The 19715-nt window shown below is 44.5% G+C and overlaps 1 protein-coding gene across 13 annotated transcripts in view; it reads left to right on the forward strand.

Moving 5' to 3' along the window:
* Positions 1-19715, forward strand: part of AAK1 (AP2 associated kinase 1) — a 75957-nt gene that overhangs the window by 41025 nt on the left and 15217 nt on the right. For 3 of the 13 annotated variants that reach the window (XM_087969581.1, XM_087969580.1, XM_087969590.1), the window contains exons 15-21: positions 1471-1628; positions 2241-2357; positions 3833-3922; positions 14410-14511; positions 15754-15855; positions 17197-17307; positions 18417-18521. In XM_087969581.1, coding sequence (XP_087825707.1) covers positions 1471-1628; positions 2241-2357; positions 3833-3922; positions 14410-14511; positions 15754-15855; positions 17197-17307; positions 18417-18521 — 785 coding nt within the window. The remainder of the gene's footprint in view (positions 1-1470; positions 1629-2240; positions 2358-3832; positions 3923-14409; positions 14512-15753; positions 15856-17196; positions 17308-18416; positions 18522-19715) is intronic. The other 10 variants (XM_087969584.1, XM_087969591.1, XM_087969585.1 and 7 more) reach the window with 8 other exon arrangements.

Genomic DNA, 19715 nt, shown 5'->3' on the forward strand with positions numbered 1-19715 from the left:
TCTATTCTATTCTATTCTATTCTATTCTATTCTATTCTATTCTATTCTATTCTATTCTATTCTATTCTATTCTATTCTATTCTATTCCATTCCATTCCATTCCATTCCATTCCATTCCATTTCATTCTTTCTTATTCTATTCCATTCCATTCCATTCCATTCCATTCCATTCCTCTATTCTATTCTATTTTATATTCTATTTTATATCCTATTCTATTTTATATTCTATTCTATTTTATATTCTATTCTATTTTATATTCTATTCTGTTCTATTCTATTCTATTCTATTCTATTCTATTCTATTCCATTCCATTCCATTCCATTCCATTCCATTCCTTCCTTATTCTTTCTCTATTTTATTCTGTTCTTCATTCCAGTATCTGTTTTATTCTGTTCTGTTCTGTTCTATCAGGCATCCCCAACCCTCCGTCTGTGGCCAGGTGCTGGGCCCCGACCCATTCAGAACCAGCCGTGCAAGTGTCAAGCGAGCGTGCACACCCAGCTCCATTTGCATTAGCTCTGGGCACACCCGTGCACAAGTGCCCGCCATTCTTGTAAATGGAGTTATACGGCCAGTGGTGGGATTCACATTTTTTTTTACTACAGGTTCTGTGGGCATGGCTGGCATGGCAGGGTGGGCATGGCAGGGGAAGGATAAAATCTCCAGTCACAGGCGGTATTTGCCGGTTCTCCGAACCACTCAAAATTTCCACTACCGGTTCTCCAGAACTGGTCAGAACTGGCTGAATACTCACCTCTGCTTCACGCACGTCTGCTGCTCACACAGGATCATTCTTGGCTTTCATGCTGCTGCATTTCCAAGGACTGCAGGCAGCTTTCAAATATCTGTGGAGATTCTCCGTCATCCAGGCCACGGCTGCCCCAAAAGGTGCTTTTTCAAGAGGCAACTGGACTTTCCTTGGTTTTTCCTCGAAGACGTTTCGCTTGAAAGGACCATGTTGTAGTCTGGAGACAGATGAGGTCCTATCCCTCCCTCTCAGTTTTGACATAGGTGGCCTCTTGGGCCCCTCTTTCAAACCAGCGGTCCTCTCTGTCCAAAATGTGGACTTGGTTGTCTTCAAAAGAAGGGCTGTTGTCTTTTAAACGCAGAGGGACGCTGAATTTATTCCCTGATGGGTTTGTTCTTCTTCTTTTTAGAATAACAAGAGCTGGTTTTCCCCTCACCCCCGGGTGTATCCTGATTCATATTCTCCAATGGGACACATCCATAGCTAAGAGTCATCAATCATGCAGTTAGATGTCTGCCCGGCAGAAACTTCAATCACTGAGTTACTATCTTTGAAAACATTTATGGAATGCACGTTCAATTTCCAAGCTGCCGCACTGCTGCCCCCTCCCTTTCTGTTGGCAACTCTAAAAAACACCATGGAAATATTTTAGGAGTTGACCCAATCAGCCACGGAACCAGCCTTCCTAACTCTTGGGCTTCTTTGGGCTGTCCCTCTTTAGGTCTGCCTCGACTACCCCTTCGGGGTCTCCGAAGACCTCTCAGCAAAATGTCTACAACCCACCCGATGTCTCTACTTGGAATCCTTTTGACGACGACAACTTCTCCATGCTGACGGCAGAGGAGCTGCTGAATAAGGACTTTGCAAAACTGAGCGATGGTGAGTTTGGGGGTTGGTGCAGAAGCTGGACCAGAGATGGTGTTGTGGTTCGCCGGCAGCCGGCAGAGGTATCAGACAGGGAGGACGAAAGGGAACCAGTCAGGGAGTCTGGAGAGGACTTGCACAGGGGTCCTGCATCCGATGCAGGGATCGGGCTCCCGAGCTCTGTTTTCGGCTGCAACGGCCTCCTGCAACCCTCTGCCAGCGAAAACAGGCGGCCCTCCCAAGCTCCGTTTTCCCTGGCAGAGGCGCCGTGGGCTGGTCTGGCTCGAAACTCACAATCTAATTGGGGTAACTGCCGAAATCCTGACACCTTCACTGTTTCCTGGCTGGCCCCGTGGGCCACATTTAAGCAATCCACGGACCAGATCCGGCCCACAGGCCTTGGGTTCGACACCTGCCCTGGCATACAACAAGCAATCAGTAGTTGGCAGCCGCTTTTAGCATGGGCTGCCCTTCCTTGGCCCTTCCTCTTTCCTTTCCTCCACCTTTCCTCTCTGGAACGCTCGCACAGAATTCCTGCGGGTTGTCCTGTTCTCTCCGTCCCTCGTCTCCACGTCGTTGTACCCAAGTGGTGAGTAACATTTAACGACCGGTCCCTTTGAATTCCAGGTAAGCCTCCTGAGAAACTTGACAGCTCAACGGAGAACCTGATCCCAGGTTTTCAGCCCGCTCCTTCCGCAGCGCAGTCGGACGCATTCGGCGCTTCTCCTCTTGCACCCATATCAGGTAGGTTGTGGGGCAGCCAGAAAGGATTGGAGACTCATCATTGATTTGGGTTTGTCGGGCTGAGCACAACTTAAGAACTGTGCCATTCGATGAAAGAAGGTGGATGGAGAAATAAGCTTTCATAGATCTCCAAGGCCTGTTGACATGACTTTGCTTTAACTGGTTCTATCTCACCATGCTGGCCCAAAATGATGTGAACTGAAGTCCCGTCACTGCAGATGCCAGCTGGGGAAAGGCGGATATTGAATCCGTGACTTTCCGGATGCTGCTGCACAGCTCCCCCTAGCCTAAGAACAACCTAGATAATGAATAAAATACTGGGAGGTCCGTCTTGTTGGCATTTAGGAGGCGCACAGGTTTTCCCCATCTTGAGCTAGACCAAGAAAGTGAAACGTGATGGATTGATCTCTGTTGCGAGATGCAACGTTACCAATTAAAAGATCAACCGTGTGCCAACTTTCAGATCCACAGAGAAGAATTGTGAGATGTGCTTGGCCACACATTTTGCAACACGACAGCCATCTAGTGCTCCAGCGGTGGGTACTAGGGAAACATTCGCTCAGGGGTGTCTGTAAGAATTGTGGACTTCAACTCGCAGAATTCCACCAGCTGATGTCCACAAGTCTTAAAATTGGTCAAAGTTAGATGCCCCGTTTTAGCTCAGGGGTCTCCAACCTTGGCAACTTTAAGTCTTGTGGACTACACAAGTCTTAAAGTTGCCAAGGTTGGAGATCCCTCTAATTTAGCTAACACAGGAGATAGCAGCTGATTCTTGAGAGAGTGGACGGACAGACGGACAGAATGTCATTTTGCTTCTATATAACTCAGAACTCTGGATTTTAAAAACTCTCTAAACTCCTGAGATACTGATCATTTTAGGCGTGCCTCTTCCCTATGTCTTCCTAGCTTCCTTCTGAGGGCGGTGCACTTGTTATCATGCTGTCAATCCAAAAGGAAAGGTTACGGTGACCGGGCCTGGCACCCTTTGTGCTCTCGGTCTCTTTCAGCTCCTCCTTTGCTTTCTTTTGTGGGTATATTGTATGGGTTGAGATGATACACTTCAATGAAGTTAATTTTGGCTAATGTAAAGAATGTTTCTCTTTGCGTGGGTACTACACCCTCATTCTCCACAGGTGTGATGCAGCTTTCTTTTGCTTTGTAGGTCAACCCATTTGGATATCTAGAAATCTTTAAAAAACCTAGACACATATATAGTGACTCCTATATTAATCCTGGATGATGCAAAATGTTGAGTTGGGAAGCCGAGTCTTATTTTGTGGATTATGAAAATAATTTCACAAATGATAGTTTAAGCTATCTAGGGAAAAAGGATATTAGAAAGGCATTGAACAAATCCAGTTTTTCTCTGCTATCTTTTATTTTTCTTGACTCCTTCCTTCCTTCCTTCCTTCCTTCCTTCCTTCCTTCCTTCCTTCCTTCCTTCCTTCCTTCCTTCCTTCCTTCCTTCCTTCCAGTTGAAAAAACAAAAGATATTCTGGATACCAGCCCTCCACTTCTGGCTGTTCCTGACCCTTTCATTCCTCTTCCACTGTCAGATACACCAGGTAACTATGATTTATGTGATCAAGGTGACATAGCAATTATGCCCATTAAAATGTGATGCCACTCAGCAAGGGGGTAAAAGTAACAGAGCCCTCTTGGTGGCATAGTTTTGGAAAAGCATTCTTCTCAAAGTTCATCCTGTTTGCCGGTCAATAGAGACTAGACGTTCTGTTTTTAATTTTATCAATTTCTTTCTATATAATCTGTTTGCATGACCATCTTCCATCTATGTTTGACACTGATAAGATTTAGGGTTGTTTAAATAGTATTGTCATATTTTAAGATAGGCTACTTTATTATCCATAACATTTTTTATTTATTATTTACTTATTTAAAACATTTATATAGTCACCCGTCTTACCTAGAACCCTGGGCAGTTCCCAATGAAAAATTAAAATAATATTCAATGATAAAACAACACAACATCATATTAAATCCCTTCGCCCTATGCCGTGCTGTGCCTTCACTGCTTTTTGGAAAGCTAAGAGGGCAGAGCCCTGCCAGTCACCCAAGGCAAGAGCATTTCGTAGGGCAGGCACTTTCACAAAAAGGCAGGTGTCTTAGATCCTGTGCAGTGGCAAAATTTAAGGGAAGGGATTAGGAGCATCATATCCAAAGGTCTTGGGGAAAGCAATGGTAGGTTAATCTCCAGGCCTATTTAAATACCAGCCTATTATTTATTTTATTTATTGTATGGCACATTCACATCAGATTTCAGTAAAAGGGAACACGGGGTAAAATACAAAACAGTGAATATACAATCTGAAATCTTAACGGGCAGATTGCAAGTTGCAAATTAAATTTTTTACTTCATTTGTCACCGCCAGGAGATTAGTGAAATCTCCATTATAGGCTCTATTTTAACTGTCATTATGTATGTTGGGTAGTTTGTTTTTTGGCCCCACAATCACAATTTGGCGATGCTATTTTGTCCCACTTATTGAAGGCACTGACACATCCACCACGGCTAGTGTGAATTCGATTCAGAGTTGTCCCTCTCACAGGGGGGCTGGTCAGACCCAGGTTTTTGTTCTGGATTATCAAAATAAGAAGCAGTTTCAGTGTTTCTTGAAGATGCCCAAAGTGGGAAGGGGGAAGATGTGTACTTGTGCAGTCATGATCAGCTTTTTCAGTCCTAAAAGTTAATGCCCAAAGGTTTTTTAGAGGCGTTTTTGTGGATGTTTAGCTGAATTTTGAGAGGTCCCTGGTACTATTTTTGCAAATTGTGGATACCTTTTACATCTCAATACTGGTGGCTGGTTGAAGGGCCTGTTTAAAATTTGCACCAGGCACATCTCCTGAGATCTTGGAGACCACTGAGGAACATTTTCAAAGCTTTTGTGTCTCCATGAGTAGACTCACTGCTGTCTGCCCAAGACTGGCAAAATTGGGGATCTCAGCTCTCCCAAATATGTGATTTGATTGGATTCTGATGAGATCGTTCCTCCTCTCCAGCTGAAGTCCAAAGAAAAGGACTCTGCTGCAGTGTGTGTGTTTACTGGGTTAGCTGCCCCTTGGGTTTGTTTTTTTTTAATCTTCCGTAGTTGCAGAATGAGTAATCTCGTTTGAAGTGTGGGTTTTTATGCAAAGTGTTTTGGTGCGCCTTGTTTCTAAATGAACCAAATACCTGAAGAGCTGCTGAATGAATTGCATCTTGACATAATCTCTCTCTCTCTCTCTCCCAATTTCTCTCTGTCTCTGTGTATCTCTCTCTCTCTCTCTCTCTCTTTTCCTCTTTTCTCTTCCCTCTTCTTTCTCCCTTCTCTGAGCATTTATGTTTATGGATTGTTTACGTACTTTAATCTTTTGCTAGGGCATGTTGATAGCACAGAGTAGCTATAAAACAGGGGAGCTGCAGTTGTGAGAGTGATATTTCAACAGCCTGTCAGATGCTTTTCTAACAGCACAAAAATACTGAAATCAACCCTCCTTCCCCTGCTTTGAAGTGTTGGGTGAAGGCATTGGTGGCCACTACAGATGAGCGGGCCGGGAACTCCGTGCGCACGCTCACTTGGCTTTATTTTGGCTGTACCTTTGATCTGTTCAGCTGGTAGAAGTGGGCAAAGCACTCGGGGATTATGTTCCCGCTTCCCGCTGAGCCCCCTTGGCTCCTGCGACCTTACATAACAGGAACTAAACGGTTGACACGTAGATACTCCCTAGGCAGGTGAAGTTACCTCTAGGAGCTTGTTGAACAAGTACAGCTAGGAAGGTACATTCTTCCTACAGTCACCTATTCTTCAAAGCACCTGAAGGCAAGATAAGAAGCAATGGGGGGAAGCTACTCAAGGAGAGAAGCAACTTAGACCTAAGGAGAAACTTCCTAGTAGTGGGAACAATTAATCAGTGGAATGGCTTGCTTCCTGAAGTTGTAAATGCTCCAACACTGGAGATTTTAAAGAAGAGATTGGACAGTCATTTGTCTGAAATGGTTGGATTGCAAGACCTCCAAGATCCCTTCCATCAATCCCTTCTGTGTTATTCTGTTATATTTCCAAATATGAAAATTAACTTAATGCTCAGACCGCGGTTATGTAGATGGGGGGCCTAGGATGGAATGCCGTAACGACACAGCAGGTTTATTTGACTCTCTGGTTTGTTGAATTACTAGAAACCTCTTAAGTGCAATAAGGAAATTCCAAGCCAGAGACCTTCCACCTGATTCATGGGAAACCAGTTTTTCATCCGTTCTGGCATGACCGACCCCCTCTTCCCGAGGGCAGGCTGAAGACGTCAATCTCAGCCATGACACGTCCTAAGCCCTTCTCTCCTAACCAAAGGTTTCCCTTTTATTTTCTGAAAGGTCTAAAATGTATGAAATTCAGGGATTTCAATAGGATGCAGAAGGGCCATTTCCCCCCCAGCTTCTGGATACGTTGAGATTACTTTGACATTTGACAGGTGTGGCCCCAGTGGGCCCCAAGGGGTGAAGAGAGCCGCTTTGCTCTACAAGCCCTGTATTTCAGGCCACTGCAGGAGAGAGACCTTTTTGGAAGTGAGATTTTTTTTGGGATCCCCTCTCCCTTCCTATTATTCAAAGACACACAGACACACACACACAACAACAACAACAACAACCTTCTGCCTACCAACAGCCAATGGGGCTGAGTGAGCCGATTGAATTCAGCACCAGCATTGGAGCATTTGATCTTCGAGAGCCATTCTGGAAAAAAAGACGTCTTCATGTTCAGATCCTTGTTGATGCTGCTTTTATTTTGGGAGGTGGGTTTTAGGTTGATTAAAGCTTGCTTTTCTCCAATTTTTCACAACCTCAGCAAATGCAGCCGGCAGAAATTTGCGCGCAGCTGCTTGGAGAGTCTTCACAGATCCCAGTTAATTGTAGCCCTTCAAGGCAGCTTGATTTGCATAATTAACGATGCATTTGAGCTCAAGGCAACAAAAGATAAAGATTTCTTGTCAGCTCAGGGGGGTGTTAACAAAGGTCACCAATGGAGGAATCAAGTCGTGCATCTGTAACTTACTTGTCAGTAGGGAAAATAACGAAGAGCAGCAGCTCAGGAAGTTCAGTAATAGCTGCACCTGCTTCCATTGCAATTCAGTTCCATCCCTGTGGAAGCCATACATTGGTTGGGGGGTGGGGTGATGACAGGCCGGACCTTGTAATCCATGGAATCAGCAGCTCTGAAATATCTCCTGGCCCACGTGAGACGTGGGAAGAAGAATAGAATAGAGTAGAATATTCTTTTATTGGCCAGGTGTGATTGGACACACAAGGAATTTGTCTTGGTGCAAATGCTCTCAGTATACATAAAATAAAAGATCCATTCATCAAGAGTCAAGAATCATCAGGCACAACATTTAATAATAGTGAAAGGGTTCAATAAGAATAGAATAGAATAGAATAGAATAGAATAGAATAGAATTGAATTGAATTGAATTGAATTGAATTGAATTCTTTATTGGCCAAGTGTGGTTGGACACACAAGGAATTTGTCTTGGGGCAAATGCTCTCAGTATACATAAAAAAGAAAAGATACATTCATCAAGAGTCAAGAATCATCAGGGACAACATTTAATAATAGTGAAAGGGTTCAATTAGAATAGAATAGAATAGAATAGAATAGAATAGAATAGAATAGAATAGAATAGAATAGAATAGAATAGAATTCTTTATTGGCCAAGTGTGATTGGACACACAAGGAATTTGTCTTGGGGCAAATGCTCTCAGTATACATAAAAAAGAAAAGATACATTCATCAAGAGTCAAGAATCATCAGGGACAACATTTAATAATAGTGAAAGGGTTCAATAAGAATAGAATAGAATAGAATAGAATAGAATAGAATAGAATAGAATAGAATAGAACAGAACAGAATTCTTTATTGGCCAAGTGTGATTGGACACACAAGGAATTTGTCTTGGGGCAAATGCTCTCAGTATACATAAAATAAAAGATCCATTCATCAAGAGTCAAGAATCATCAGGGACAACATTTAATAATAGTGAAAGGGTTCAATAAGAATAGAATAGAATAGAATAGAATGGAATGGAATGGAATGGAATGGAATGGAATAGAATAGAATAGAATAGAATAGAATAGAATAGAATAGAATAGAATAGAATAGAATAGAATAGAATAGAATAGAATAGAATAGAATTCTTTATTGGCCAAGTGTGATTGGACACACAAGGAATTTGTCTCAGAGCAAATGCTCTCAGTGGACATAAAATAAAAGATCCATTCATCAAGAGTCAAGAATCATCAGGCACAACATTTAATAATAGTCAAAGGGTTCAATAAGAATAGAATAGAATAGAATAGAATAGAATAGAATAGAATAGAATAGAATAGAATAGAATTCTTTATTGGTGTCCAAGTGTGATTGGACACACAAGGAATTTGTCTTGGGGCAAATGCTCTCAGTATACATAAAAAAGAAAAGAGACATTCGTCAAGAGTCAAGAATCATCAGGTGCAAAACTTAATGATAGTCAAAGGCTGCAATAAGCCATCAAATCCTACTAGGAAACAGTCAATATAAATGGTAAGGATTCAAGCGACAAAGTTACCATCATACAATCACAAGTGGGAGGGGATGGGCCATAAGGAGGGATGAGAAGATGAATAGCAATAGTAGTGCAGACTTTGTAAATAGTTGGACAGTATTGAGGGAATTATTTGCTTAGCAGAGTGATGGCCTTCGGGGAAAAACTGTTCTACTGAACTACGGTCCTTTTGACTGTATCCCGCTGAATATACAGGCAGTCCTCACTTACTAACCTCAACTGGCCTGGCCCCTCCATTGCTAAGCGCAACAGTCACTAAGTGGAAAACCATGTGGCCACAACAGGCTTACGACCTCACTTCCACTTTGGGATTTGTGGCCACTATTAATCATGCCACGACTGCAGCTTGGTATTCTACTTCTCCATTAACTCGGCTTCCTGCAAGCCAATGGCCTTCAATGCGAGGATAGGGTCTCAGAGTGAGTTGTTTTCTTTTAACACCATCATCACTTTATAAACAGTTGCTAATCAAGCGGTTGGTGAGTGAGGATTACCTAGGATCTCAGGTAATTATGTTGTCTATAGTTGGTCTTCTGGATGCTCCCCCCCCCCGGCCAGGTGTTATAAAAAGTTTGTCTCTGCAGTCGTGCAGCCTGGCCAGTTTCCAAAGGTTTTTCCCTCTAAGCAAGACATATGGGCGTGCCCACGAGAGCTTGTGGCGAGTTTGCCTTGGTGTTTCTTCTGCTCTACTCGTATCTGGCATTTGAGCCTCAACTTGCCAACGCTGCAGTTTACTGTGGAGCAGGGAGTAGGAAGTGGTGCATGCATAACATCAGTTATCCACATTTCTTGCAAGTGTTTTTCTTCTCTCTCTATCTGTGAATCTACTGAGGCTGTTGTGGCCCGTTGGCAGCCGAATCAGAGGAGGAAGAGGAAGCGTGGGAGTCAGAGTCAGCACTGAGGCAACCTGGAAGCTCTGAGGGGGAAGAGGGAATAGAGCTGGCAGAGAGAGAGAGAGGCAGAGGCAGAGGCAGAGCCTGGGCCGTCCATTAGCCCTTAGATGGAGAGTCAACTTGCCCCCAGGTCTAGAGATGGCTGATGCAGAAGAGGAGGAACAGCTGCATCCAGTGCCTGACACACGGAGGCACAGGAGGCAGAGGAGAGGAGAGCAGTGGAAATCTATGGGCCGGTCCTTGGGACGGAAGAGCCACTGCTGCTAGCGCAGCCCCTCCCTAGCTCTGGGGATCAAAGGCAGGGGAGGGAGAGGAATAGATGTGGCAGACCACCATTTATTTATTTATTTATTTATTTATTTATTTATTTATTTATTTATTTATTTATTTGATTTGCCAATTGTTTACAAGATAATAAGTATAAGTGTATACATAGTTGTGAATACATGAAATGGGTACATATAAGAAAAATAAAAGAATAAGAGAAACAATAGGACAGGGACGGTAGGCACGTTGGTGCGCTTATGCACGCCCCCTACAGACCTCTTAGGAAAGGGGTGAGGTCAATAGTAGACAGTCTAAGGTTAAAGTTTTTGGGGTTTGGGGAAGAGACTACAGAGTCGGGTAGAGTATTCCAGACATTGACCACTCTATTGCTGAAGTCGTATTTCCTGCAATCAAGTTTGGTGCGGTTTACTTTGAGTTTGTATCTATTGTGTGCTCTTGTGTTGTTATGGTTGAAGCTGAAGTATTCATTGATGGGTAGGACATTGCAATGTATGATTTTATATACCATGCTTAAGTCAGACCGAAGACGGCGTAATTCAAGGTTTTCTAGTTTTAGAATTTCAAGTCTGGTGGCATAAGGTATTCTACAACAAGTAGAAGAGTGGAAAACTCTTCTTGTGAAATATTTCTGGACTTTCTCAATTGTGCTAATATCAGATACGTAATGAGGGTTCCAGACTGATGAACTGTATTCGAGTATTGGTCTAGCAAATGTTTTGTATGCTCTGGTTAGTAGTGTGATATTACCAGAGAAAAAACTACGTAGGATTAGGTTAACAACTCTTAATGCCTTTTTGGCTATGTAGTTGCAGTGGGCTCTAGCACTTAGATCATTAGAGGTGAGTATTCCAAGGTCCTTTACAGAGCTTGGATCATCAACAAGATCTTGACTATTCAGCCTGTATTTTATTTTCTGATTTTTTTTGCCAATATGTAAGACAGAGCATTTACTTGTTGAGATTTGGAGTTGCCATTTGTTTGACCATTCAGATACATAGTCAAGATCTTTTTGTAAGGTAGCAGTATTGTCTGTGGTATTGAACAGCTTTACATCATCAGCGAAGAGAACGCAATTGCTCTTAATATGATCACAGAGATTCATCTTCTGGCCTGATGGACTTGTTAGCCTGCGGTGAGAGAGAAACGTTTTGCCGGGGCTGCCGGCGTTCCTAATCACAGGAATATTTTGAGTTCACTTCAGAGGGTTGGTCATGTTTGGGGAGCCGGGTCAGCACAGAATCAAGTAGGAGACTCTTAAGCTCCCCACAGCTGGATTTCAGGCTCCTTGCTGGCGGTTATCAAAAAATAAAACCAGACATTTCCCCAGACTTGAAAATGGATTTATTTTAATAGTCTCTCTCAGTATTTCCCAACAAGAGCGGCTAGATGGGGAATTCTGGGAGTTGAAGTCCACGCACACCTTAAATTTGCTGAGGTTGAGAAACTCTGTTCTGTCTTACTCTTCCCTTGCACATGTGTCACTCAAAGCAGCTTATGGTATTTCAGGTCAATGCGTTTTAAAGGCAAAACCGGAAAAGGCTCCCAAAAGCTACGAAGCGAGCAGAGACGAGGGATTACAAATGGCACCCAAACTTCGGTTGGGCCAAAGGGCTTCCAGGTTCAAAAATGAAACTTCAAACAGTGTTCTTCTCCACCGGCCGGGCAGTGGCCATTGCTCAGGAGAACCTTCAGGCTGATTTTTTTTTTTTTTTTCAAATTTAGCTTCACCGACTGGGAGGCCTGCATGAAACACTTGCTTTGTTCAACGCTGGTTGTAAAATGAGGTCTTTTAACCTGCAGCTCTGCGTTATTAATGAAGCTGTCTGGGAGCTGATTTATAGCCACCTGAGATGGTACTGAAAAAATAAACACCAGACCTTCCAGGGCCTCTTTCTCTGTATTTTCGGTGCTCACTGGTCTCTCTCGTTAGATGCCCTGTAAGGGATGTGGTGGAATTCCATTTAGCATCCCGCATAGGCAACCTATAATCTGTCTTTTTCAAATTCCCAACGGTGTCCAAAAAACACCCCCAGGATTAAATGGAGCAGATGATAAGGGAGTCGATTAATGTTCAGTTTGGCCTTGTTTTGGAGTACAGCGGTACCTCAGAACTTGGCTGCTTCAAAGCTGATTAAATTTGGCATTTGATGCATTTTGACGCGAAAATGTTGTCCCGGTGCTTGCTGTTTGTTTAGTACTCGACGCGCTGGGATAGGAAAAGAGGGATGGACGTGGGGAATGGACAGGAAGTTGTGGGAACTTCTGGGAAAAGGACTGACCTAGGAAAAGGGACAGACCGAAAGTTCTTCCCAGCTGAAAAAAGGATCATGACGTAAATTATGTGGTTTATTTGGGATACATCCTTTTTAGTACTTGTCACACATCCCAGAACCAATTTAACACCGAGCTACCATTGTACATTTAAACACATTTTATCCCATTCTCACTGGCCAATTAGATGCCTTAGTTTAAGGGTCCCAGAACATTCTGGAAGATGAATAACGATAGGCAGCATTTTGGGGAGAGTTGAGTAGTTGGAAATGCCTTCCTCAAACTTCTCAAAAATGGCACCTTCCAGAGATCTCGGACCAACTCTCTTCGTTCCAAGCCATCATTAGCCACACGTTCATCTGAAGGCAAATATACATGTCTCAGGATAATGTTGTAGGATCCAACGTGGGTCGGTCAATGGGACCAGAGGTTTCGTCTTCAGAAGTTTTGGATTCATGCTGGAGTCCATCTTCAGGAAATCTCTCTCTAGCTTAGAGAGAAGTTAGACCAGGGGTCTCCAAACTTGGCAACTTTAAGACTCGTGGACTTGAAGTCCACAAGTCTTAAAGTTGGCAAGTTTGGAGACCCTGGGTTACACTGACCCATACTGGATCCTAAAACAAATTCATCTACTTGGAGGACTCTGGATTATCAGAATGTGGTCTCTTGTCTTTTTTCTAAATAAATGTTTATGCTTCCCACTGGGCAGTGGACTTAATCCAGAGGAAATTAGACTTAACTAAAAGATGCCTGCCTTGATATTTAAATCAATACATCAGCTTGCTGGTTTCACTGTAGACCTTGCATTACTCAGCTCGGTCACATCATCAGCGTGAGAAGAGAGCGTCTACTAGGCTACCCAAGTAGGATCATCATGCCAGCACTGAAGATCTGACCTAGTTGGTTGAATGCAATGTCTGCAAGAAAACTACCAAGCTGAGAGAGCACGAAGGACCCCTCATTTCAACTCTGAGCTACAACTATTTTCTTCTGTCAAAATCAATAAATGTTGATAACTGTCTGTGGAGAATCCATCCAGGTCATGGTTGTCCCGAAGGTGTTTTTTCAAGAGGCTGTTCCTTGCAGACAGCTGGTCATTTGCATTCTTTTCTAGAAAGCCATTGAGGCCACTTGGAGGTTTATCTATGTCCTCAGGGGGTCACCTAAGTGGTGCAAATGATAAGGTGTAGAGCCTTCTTGGAACAGTTGAAAGGAACTGTGTCATAGACTGGAATTAGATGATGGTGTATCCCTCTGTTGAGACAGGGCTGTTCAATCTTAACGTAGATCAGAGGTCTCCAACCGTGGCAACTTTTAAGACTTGTGGACTTCAACTCCCAGAATTCCTCAGCCAGCTTTGCTGGCTGAGGAATTCTGGGAATTGAAGTCCACAAGTCTTAAAGTTGCCACGGTTGGAGACCTCTGATGTAGATGGCCTCTTTGACCCTCTCTGTCCAAAATGTGGGCTTTGCTATCTTCTAAAGAGTGGCTGCTCTTTGTTTGTGTGTGTGTGTGTGTGTGAGAGAGAGAGAGAGAGAGAGAGAGAAGAAATACAACATCATCTTTCTCCAGTCTACAGCACAGTCCTTTCAGCTGTCCCAGGAAGGCTTCACACATCCATTTGCACTGCTCAGGTGACCCCCTGAGGACACAGACAACCCTCCAAGTGGCCTCAATGACCCTCTAAAAGGATGCAAATGAACAGCTGTCTGCAAGGGCTATAAACTCTTCCGTTCCCCACCATCCAGTTGGAGCCGAAGAAGCTTTCTTGGATGTGAAGTGAAATATCTTCCAAAGAAAAAAACCAGAAAGTCCAGTTGCCTCTTGAAAACAAAAAAAAAGCAAGCACCTTTGGGACAAATGTTGACCGAGTCTACAGGACGTTTCCGGAGTTGCTCGTGACTCTTGAGCAGCCTCCCTTAAACTCAGCCAGCTGGAGTTACTGTGTTTTTGCTTTACTTCTTTTTTGCTTCTTTCCTCTTTCTTGCTCCTTCCCGCTTCCTCACCAGAAAAACTGATTGAGGGACTCAAATCTCCCGAGCCTCCACTCCTGCTCCCCAATATCCTGCCTCTGGCCGACCCCTTCGGCAGCACCTCCGATGCTATGAATGGTAAAACCTAGAACCCTCTTTGTTGTCTCCTGTCCTGTCCTGCATGTCAGCCTGTTTAAATTGCATGCTCTGCACACTTGCACACAGGCACACATACAGTCCATCCAAACGGTGCCCCCCCCCGGGAGATGTGTGGAAAAGGCTATGCGTCGTTCTTTCCCCAAGGAAATCGGGTAAAATCTCACAAATCCAGGAGGCTCGAGGTCTGAGAAAGCAAAACCACAGGTAGAAAGGTTGGAAATTAAGGCGGTAAACGTTTTTCTGAAAGAATAATATAACCAGGCAAAGCAGCATTGTTAAAAACATTGTAACTCCATGAAAGAAGACATAGATCAGAGGTCTCCAACCTTGGCCACTGTAAGACTTGTGGACTTCAACTCCCAGAATTCCTAGCTGGCTGAGGAATTCTGGGAGTTGAAGTCCACAAAGTGGCCAAGGTTGGAGACCCCTGGACTAAAAGACCACCAAGAACCCTTCCAATCCTATTATTCCATGTTCTCGATCAAGGGTCTCCAACCTTGGCCACTTTGTGGACTTCAACTCCCAGAATTCCTCAGCCAGCATAGCTGGTTGGAGAATTCTGGGAGTTGAAGTCCACAAGTCTTAAAGTGGTCCAGTTTGGGGACCTCTGGCCTAGTCTGATGGACCTTAAGAGGATGACCCCAGAACCAAGTGGGGAAAGTCCTTTGTGTGGTTTCCATTCAGTGAAGTCCTGTCAACCCAGTGAAGTTGAACAAGCTCTTTTCTTGGACTGCTGCTTGTCCAGATCACGACACAGGTTGCAGATGTCCCCACTGTGAGTGTAGTTACCTTCAAGGTGTTCGAAACTGCGCATTCTGGAACAGATTAGGCATTGTGCAGATAGGCCCAGGTGGTTGTTGATGGTGCCATCACAACAGCACTTAGCATTAGCAGTTATATATCACTTTCACTATGGTTTACAGCCCTCTCTAAGCGGTTTACAGAGTCAGCCTCTTGCCCCCAACAATCTCGGTCCTCATTTTACCCACCTCGGAAGGATGGAAGGCTAAGTCAACCTTGAGCCGGTCAGGATCAAACTGCTGGCAGTGGGCAGAGTCAGCCGGCAATTGTGCTTTCTAGCCGCCGTGCCACTATGGCTCTTTTCAAACATTCTGAAACTGGTCCTCTTGAGTCGGGGTCATCGCGGCCTGCTGCTTTCTTTTCTCCTCCTGCCTCTGCTAATCCTGGTTTCTGCTCTACTTCTTTTGTGCCTTCGGGAAGGAAAAGCTGAGCTCACCGCCGAGAGCCTCATACCAGGCCTCGAAGCGCCTGTGCCCCAGCTCCCATCCTTGCAGGCGGATTCGGTGGCTTCGAGCAGAACAGGTTGGTGAGGCGGCTTGGGCTGGGTCACTCAAGGAATGGAGTGTTCTGACCAAGGCTTATTGAGACACTAACAAACACGGTCCCAAAACCTTTTTTCTTTATTTCAACGGCTGTGAATTTTAGTCATTTATAGCCCATAACGAGTCTCAACAGTTTGTAAATAGTCCCATGGAAGTCTGCCAAAGTCCTTCAGGATAAGTCTGATAAGCACCCACCTTTATCTCTCTTGAAATGCTGCCAACGACAATTGCCCATTAGCTGAACAAGGCCAAACGGACCCCCAAATCCAACACGGAGCTTCAGATTTTAAACCAACCGGAACAAACAAAGTTGCTTCCTGCAAAGGATCCTGTCCCTTTGCTCCTCCTTTATGGGAGGGGCCAATCACCTCCAAGCCCTTTTGTCTCAACTGTTCTTGCCTTCTGGCAGCTCTGCGCATATGGGCACTGGGAACAGGCTCCCCTTGTTCCTCTGCCTCGCTGCTGCCAGACTCTGAAGACTACAGAGTCAGCACATAACTCCCAGATGGCCCTGGCTCCTTTCTTGGCAGCCTTTTGCTTTAACCTTTAGTCCATCCTAAGTTCTGCTACTAGAACTAGACCTTTCCTGGCATGCTGGAGCTACAACGGGTGCAAAATATTCGGCTGCTACTATCCCTGGTCTTACATTTGAGCCGATAAATCTCTTAGAATCTGTCCCGAGTTAAGAGGAATTCCAGTCACCCGAAATTAGAACAAGTACCACTGCATTTCCCAGGAGGCTGATTTGAAAACCAGAATCCTTTGTCTATATAAACACCTTTGTGTGTGTGTGTGTGTGTGTGTGTGTGTGTTCGTTCGCCTTTAGATGTTTCTGTGGGCTCCCCCTCTCTCTCCAGATGTTTGGGATTTCTCTGACTCAGGGATTGGAGGAAATATTAGTTAGATAATAAGATTTCTTCCCTTAGCTTTGTTTCTGTAACTTGAAATAGCTTATAACTTCCCTGTATGTGTCCAGGGGTGTCTATAGGAGGGTCAAAAAAGAAAGTGGCAGCCACAGGTGTGCAATCAAAGCCTCACCTAGAACAGTTGAACACCTCCAACTTTGGCAACTCCAACTTTTAACTTTCCCAAGGAGTTGAAGTCCACAAGTCTTAAAGTTGCCAAGGTTGGAGACCCCTGACCTAGAACACGAGTGAGGCACTTTAGTCCCAGTTCAGGTCATTATTAATTTTTTTTTAAAAGGATAGCTCTCTAGAGAGGACCCTGGGTTGCAAACCAGTCCCTAGCCAAGGGAGCAGCCATTTCCTTGCTCTTCTCTGTGCTGTGTTCTGCTACTCTTTGCTTCTTCTCCTGGTTCCAGATTCAATCACTGTGGATGACTCCTTGCTTGATTGCTCTCTGCTTTCTAACCCTGGCACTGATCTCCTGGACGAGTTTGCTCCTTTAGCGGTTTCATCCCAAACTCACAAAGGTAAAAAAAAACACACCCCTTTTTAGGGTTTCATTTGGAGGAGGAAGAGACAAAAAACAAAAACCAAGGAAGGTCTGAATCAATCATGGTGGAATGCAGGCATGTGCGTGTAAGAATATTCCTTGGTCAGCGATTTCTGCTCAAAGCTTCAGTGCCCTTCCAAGGGTATCAAGAACTGGCAACGAGGCGGAAGCACTTGTGGCATCTTGAATGGGGTATCCAGTCAGCTGCTGGCTGTCAGGATTCCGGCAGTTCCCCCCAATTAAATCGTGAGTCTTGAGCCAAACTCCAAAACTTCCAAAGGATTGATTGGGAGTTAACATGTCCGGCGCTGCCTGGGTACAGCCGACTCTAAGACACATCATTCATTGTCACCCTTGGCCCTGATTTTCCACCACCACCACCCCCTGGGTGTATCGTAATTCATATTCTCCAATGGGACACATCCATAGCCAAGAGTCATCAATCACATTCTCCAGTTAGGATTTTGCGTGGCAGAAACTTCAGTCACCTAGTGACTATCTTTGAAAAACATTTATGGAATGCACTTTCGATTTCCAAGCTGCCGCACTGCTCTTTCAAACCCCCTTCCCCCCTCCCTTTCCGTTGGCAACTCTACAAAGACCATAGGAATATTTTATGAGTTGACACTCTTCACAAGGAGAACCTGTGGTGGGAAACTCCTGTGTTATAAAATCTCCACATGTATTTGAGGAGCAGAGTGAGATCCGTTGTACAAAGGATGTCTAACCTGCATGTGAATCCAAGCCTTTTTATCACTGCATTCTCTCAACTCGGCTCCCTGTGGAAATGTTCTCACCGCTAACCCTCTGGTGCCACTTGGCTATTTTCTCTCAGAGGAGCGACTTCCGCTGCTGCTTCCCTCCCATATAATTTCCATATTCATCTGCTTCTCTCTTTTCCCCAGTTTTTCCAAACACCCGCTTTGCTTTAGCCGTTTGCCATTCTGCCTTCCTATCTCCCCCCCACCTCCTTGGCAGCAAAACACATACGGCAAATGTTGTTTTGGTGGGTTCTAACCAGCTTTCTCTGCTCTTTTTCGTCCTTTTAAAATTCCACCCCACCCCACCCCACCCATCATGCTGCAGAAGATACTAACCTGATATCAGGCTTTGATGTCCCTGGGGGCTCTGAAAAAGTGGCAGAAGATGAGTTTGACCCCATCCCTGTGTTAATATCCAAAAATTCACAAGGTAAGCAGCTAGATCTCAAGGGAGAAGCCTTGTGGCAGTGTGTTTGTATGCAGTTGTTTCTGCACACCCAGAATTCTGTGATGCATTTGTTGGTTTCACGTTCTTTAGAGCGTCTGGTAGGACTAGGTTATTTTCAGATCTCAAACCTGTTTATGGGGCAAAGGTAGAATTGACCATTCTCAAGTGCTTTAACAGTTGGACTTTTTGGACTTAGGGAAACTGTTACATTGAAACTCTAGTTCAGGGGTCTTCAAACTTGGCAGCTTTAAGACTTGTGGACTTCCACTCCTAGAATTCTTCCTCCAGTCATGTTAGCTCAGGAATTCTGGGAGTGGAAGTCCACAAGTCTTAAAGCTGCCAAGTTTGAAGAGCTTTGCTCTAGTTTTAAAAAAAAACACAGCTGTCCTTCCTTCTGTGCTTGCCAGGCGATTAACGTTTCCAGGACCCCACCTTTTGGTTATTACTTGACATAACTTGTGGGGTTCTTCTTCCATTCTCCAAAGCAGTGTTGCCACCAAGTGGTTGAGAGTCAAAAGATCTGGCTTCCACCAGACCTTTGCGCTAAATCTCTGCTGACCCGAATCCCAGCTGCTGAGCTTTGGTGGGAGGTCCAGAGTATGAATTCCCTTCCTAGGTGCTTCAGGTAGAACATTGAAGGAGTCTTATCATCGGAGGGATTCACCGTGGGGGATCTTTTGTCATAAAAGGACGAGTGGAGGAGACCCGTTGGATTCCCCCATTATCCTCACTCCAGATTCTCAATTTTGTTTCTGTTCTTTCCTCTGAGAGGAAGAAGTCCAAAGCCATCAAGGGTCCTTTGGGCAAAGCCAAGATCCATCCCGCCCTGCTTAATGGTAATGCCCGGAGGGGATGACTGAGCCAGAAGAACCAGTTAAATTGCTTAGTTAAACCAGTTAAAAGGAGGAAGAAGTTGCAGGTCCAGCCTCCGGTTCCTCCTCTTGCTTCTGATGTTGAGTTCTGTTGCTTCGGGCTACTTTGATTGACGGCTTGACATTTGGAAATCCCTCTTTGGCCTCAATGTCGGAGAACCTCTGCAAAAGTTCTCCCTCCAGGCAGCAATTCTAAGGGAGCCAAAGCTTGGATAGATACCTCCTAGAACAGAGGTCCCCAACCTTGGCCACTTTAAGGCTTGTGGACTTTGCTGGCTGAGGAACTCTGGGAGTTGAAGTCCAC

This window comes from Notechis scutatus, chromosome 7, assembly GCF_049901735.1.
Source record: "Notechis scutatus isolate UNSWTSFEM ecotype Mainland chromosome 7, rNotScu1.2, whole genome shotgun sequence".
NCBI lineage: Eukaryota > Metazoa > Chordata > Lepidosauria > Squamata > Elapidae > Notechis > Notechis scutatus.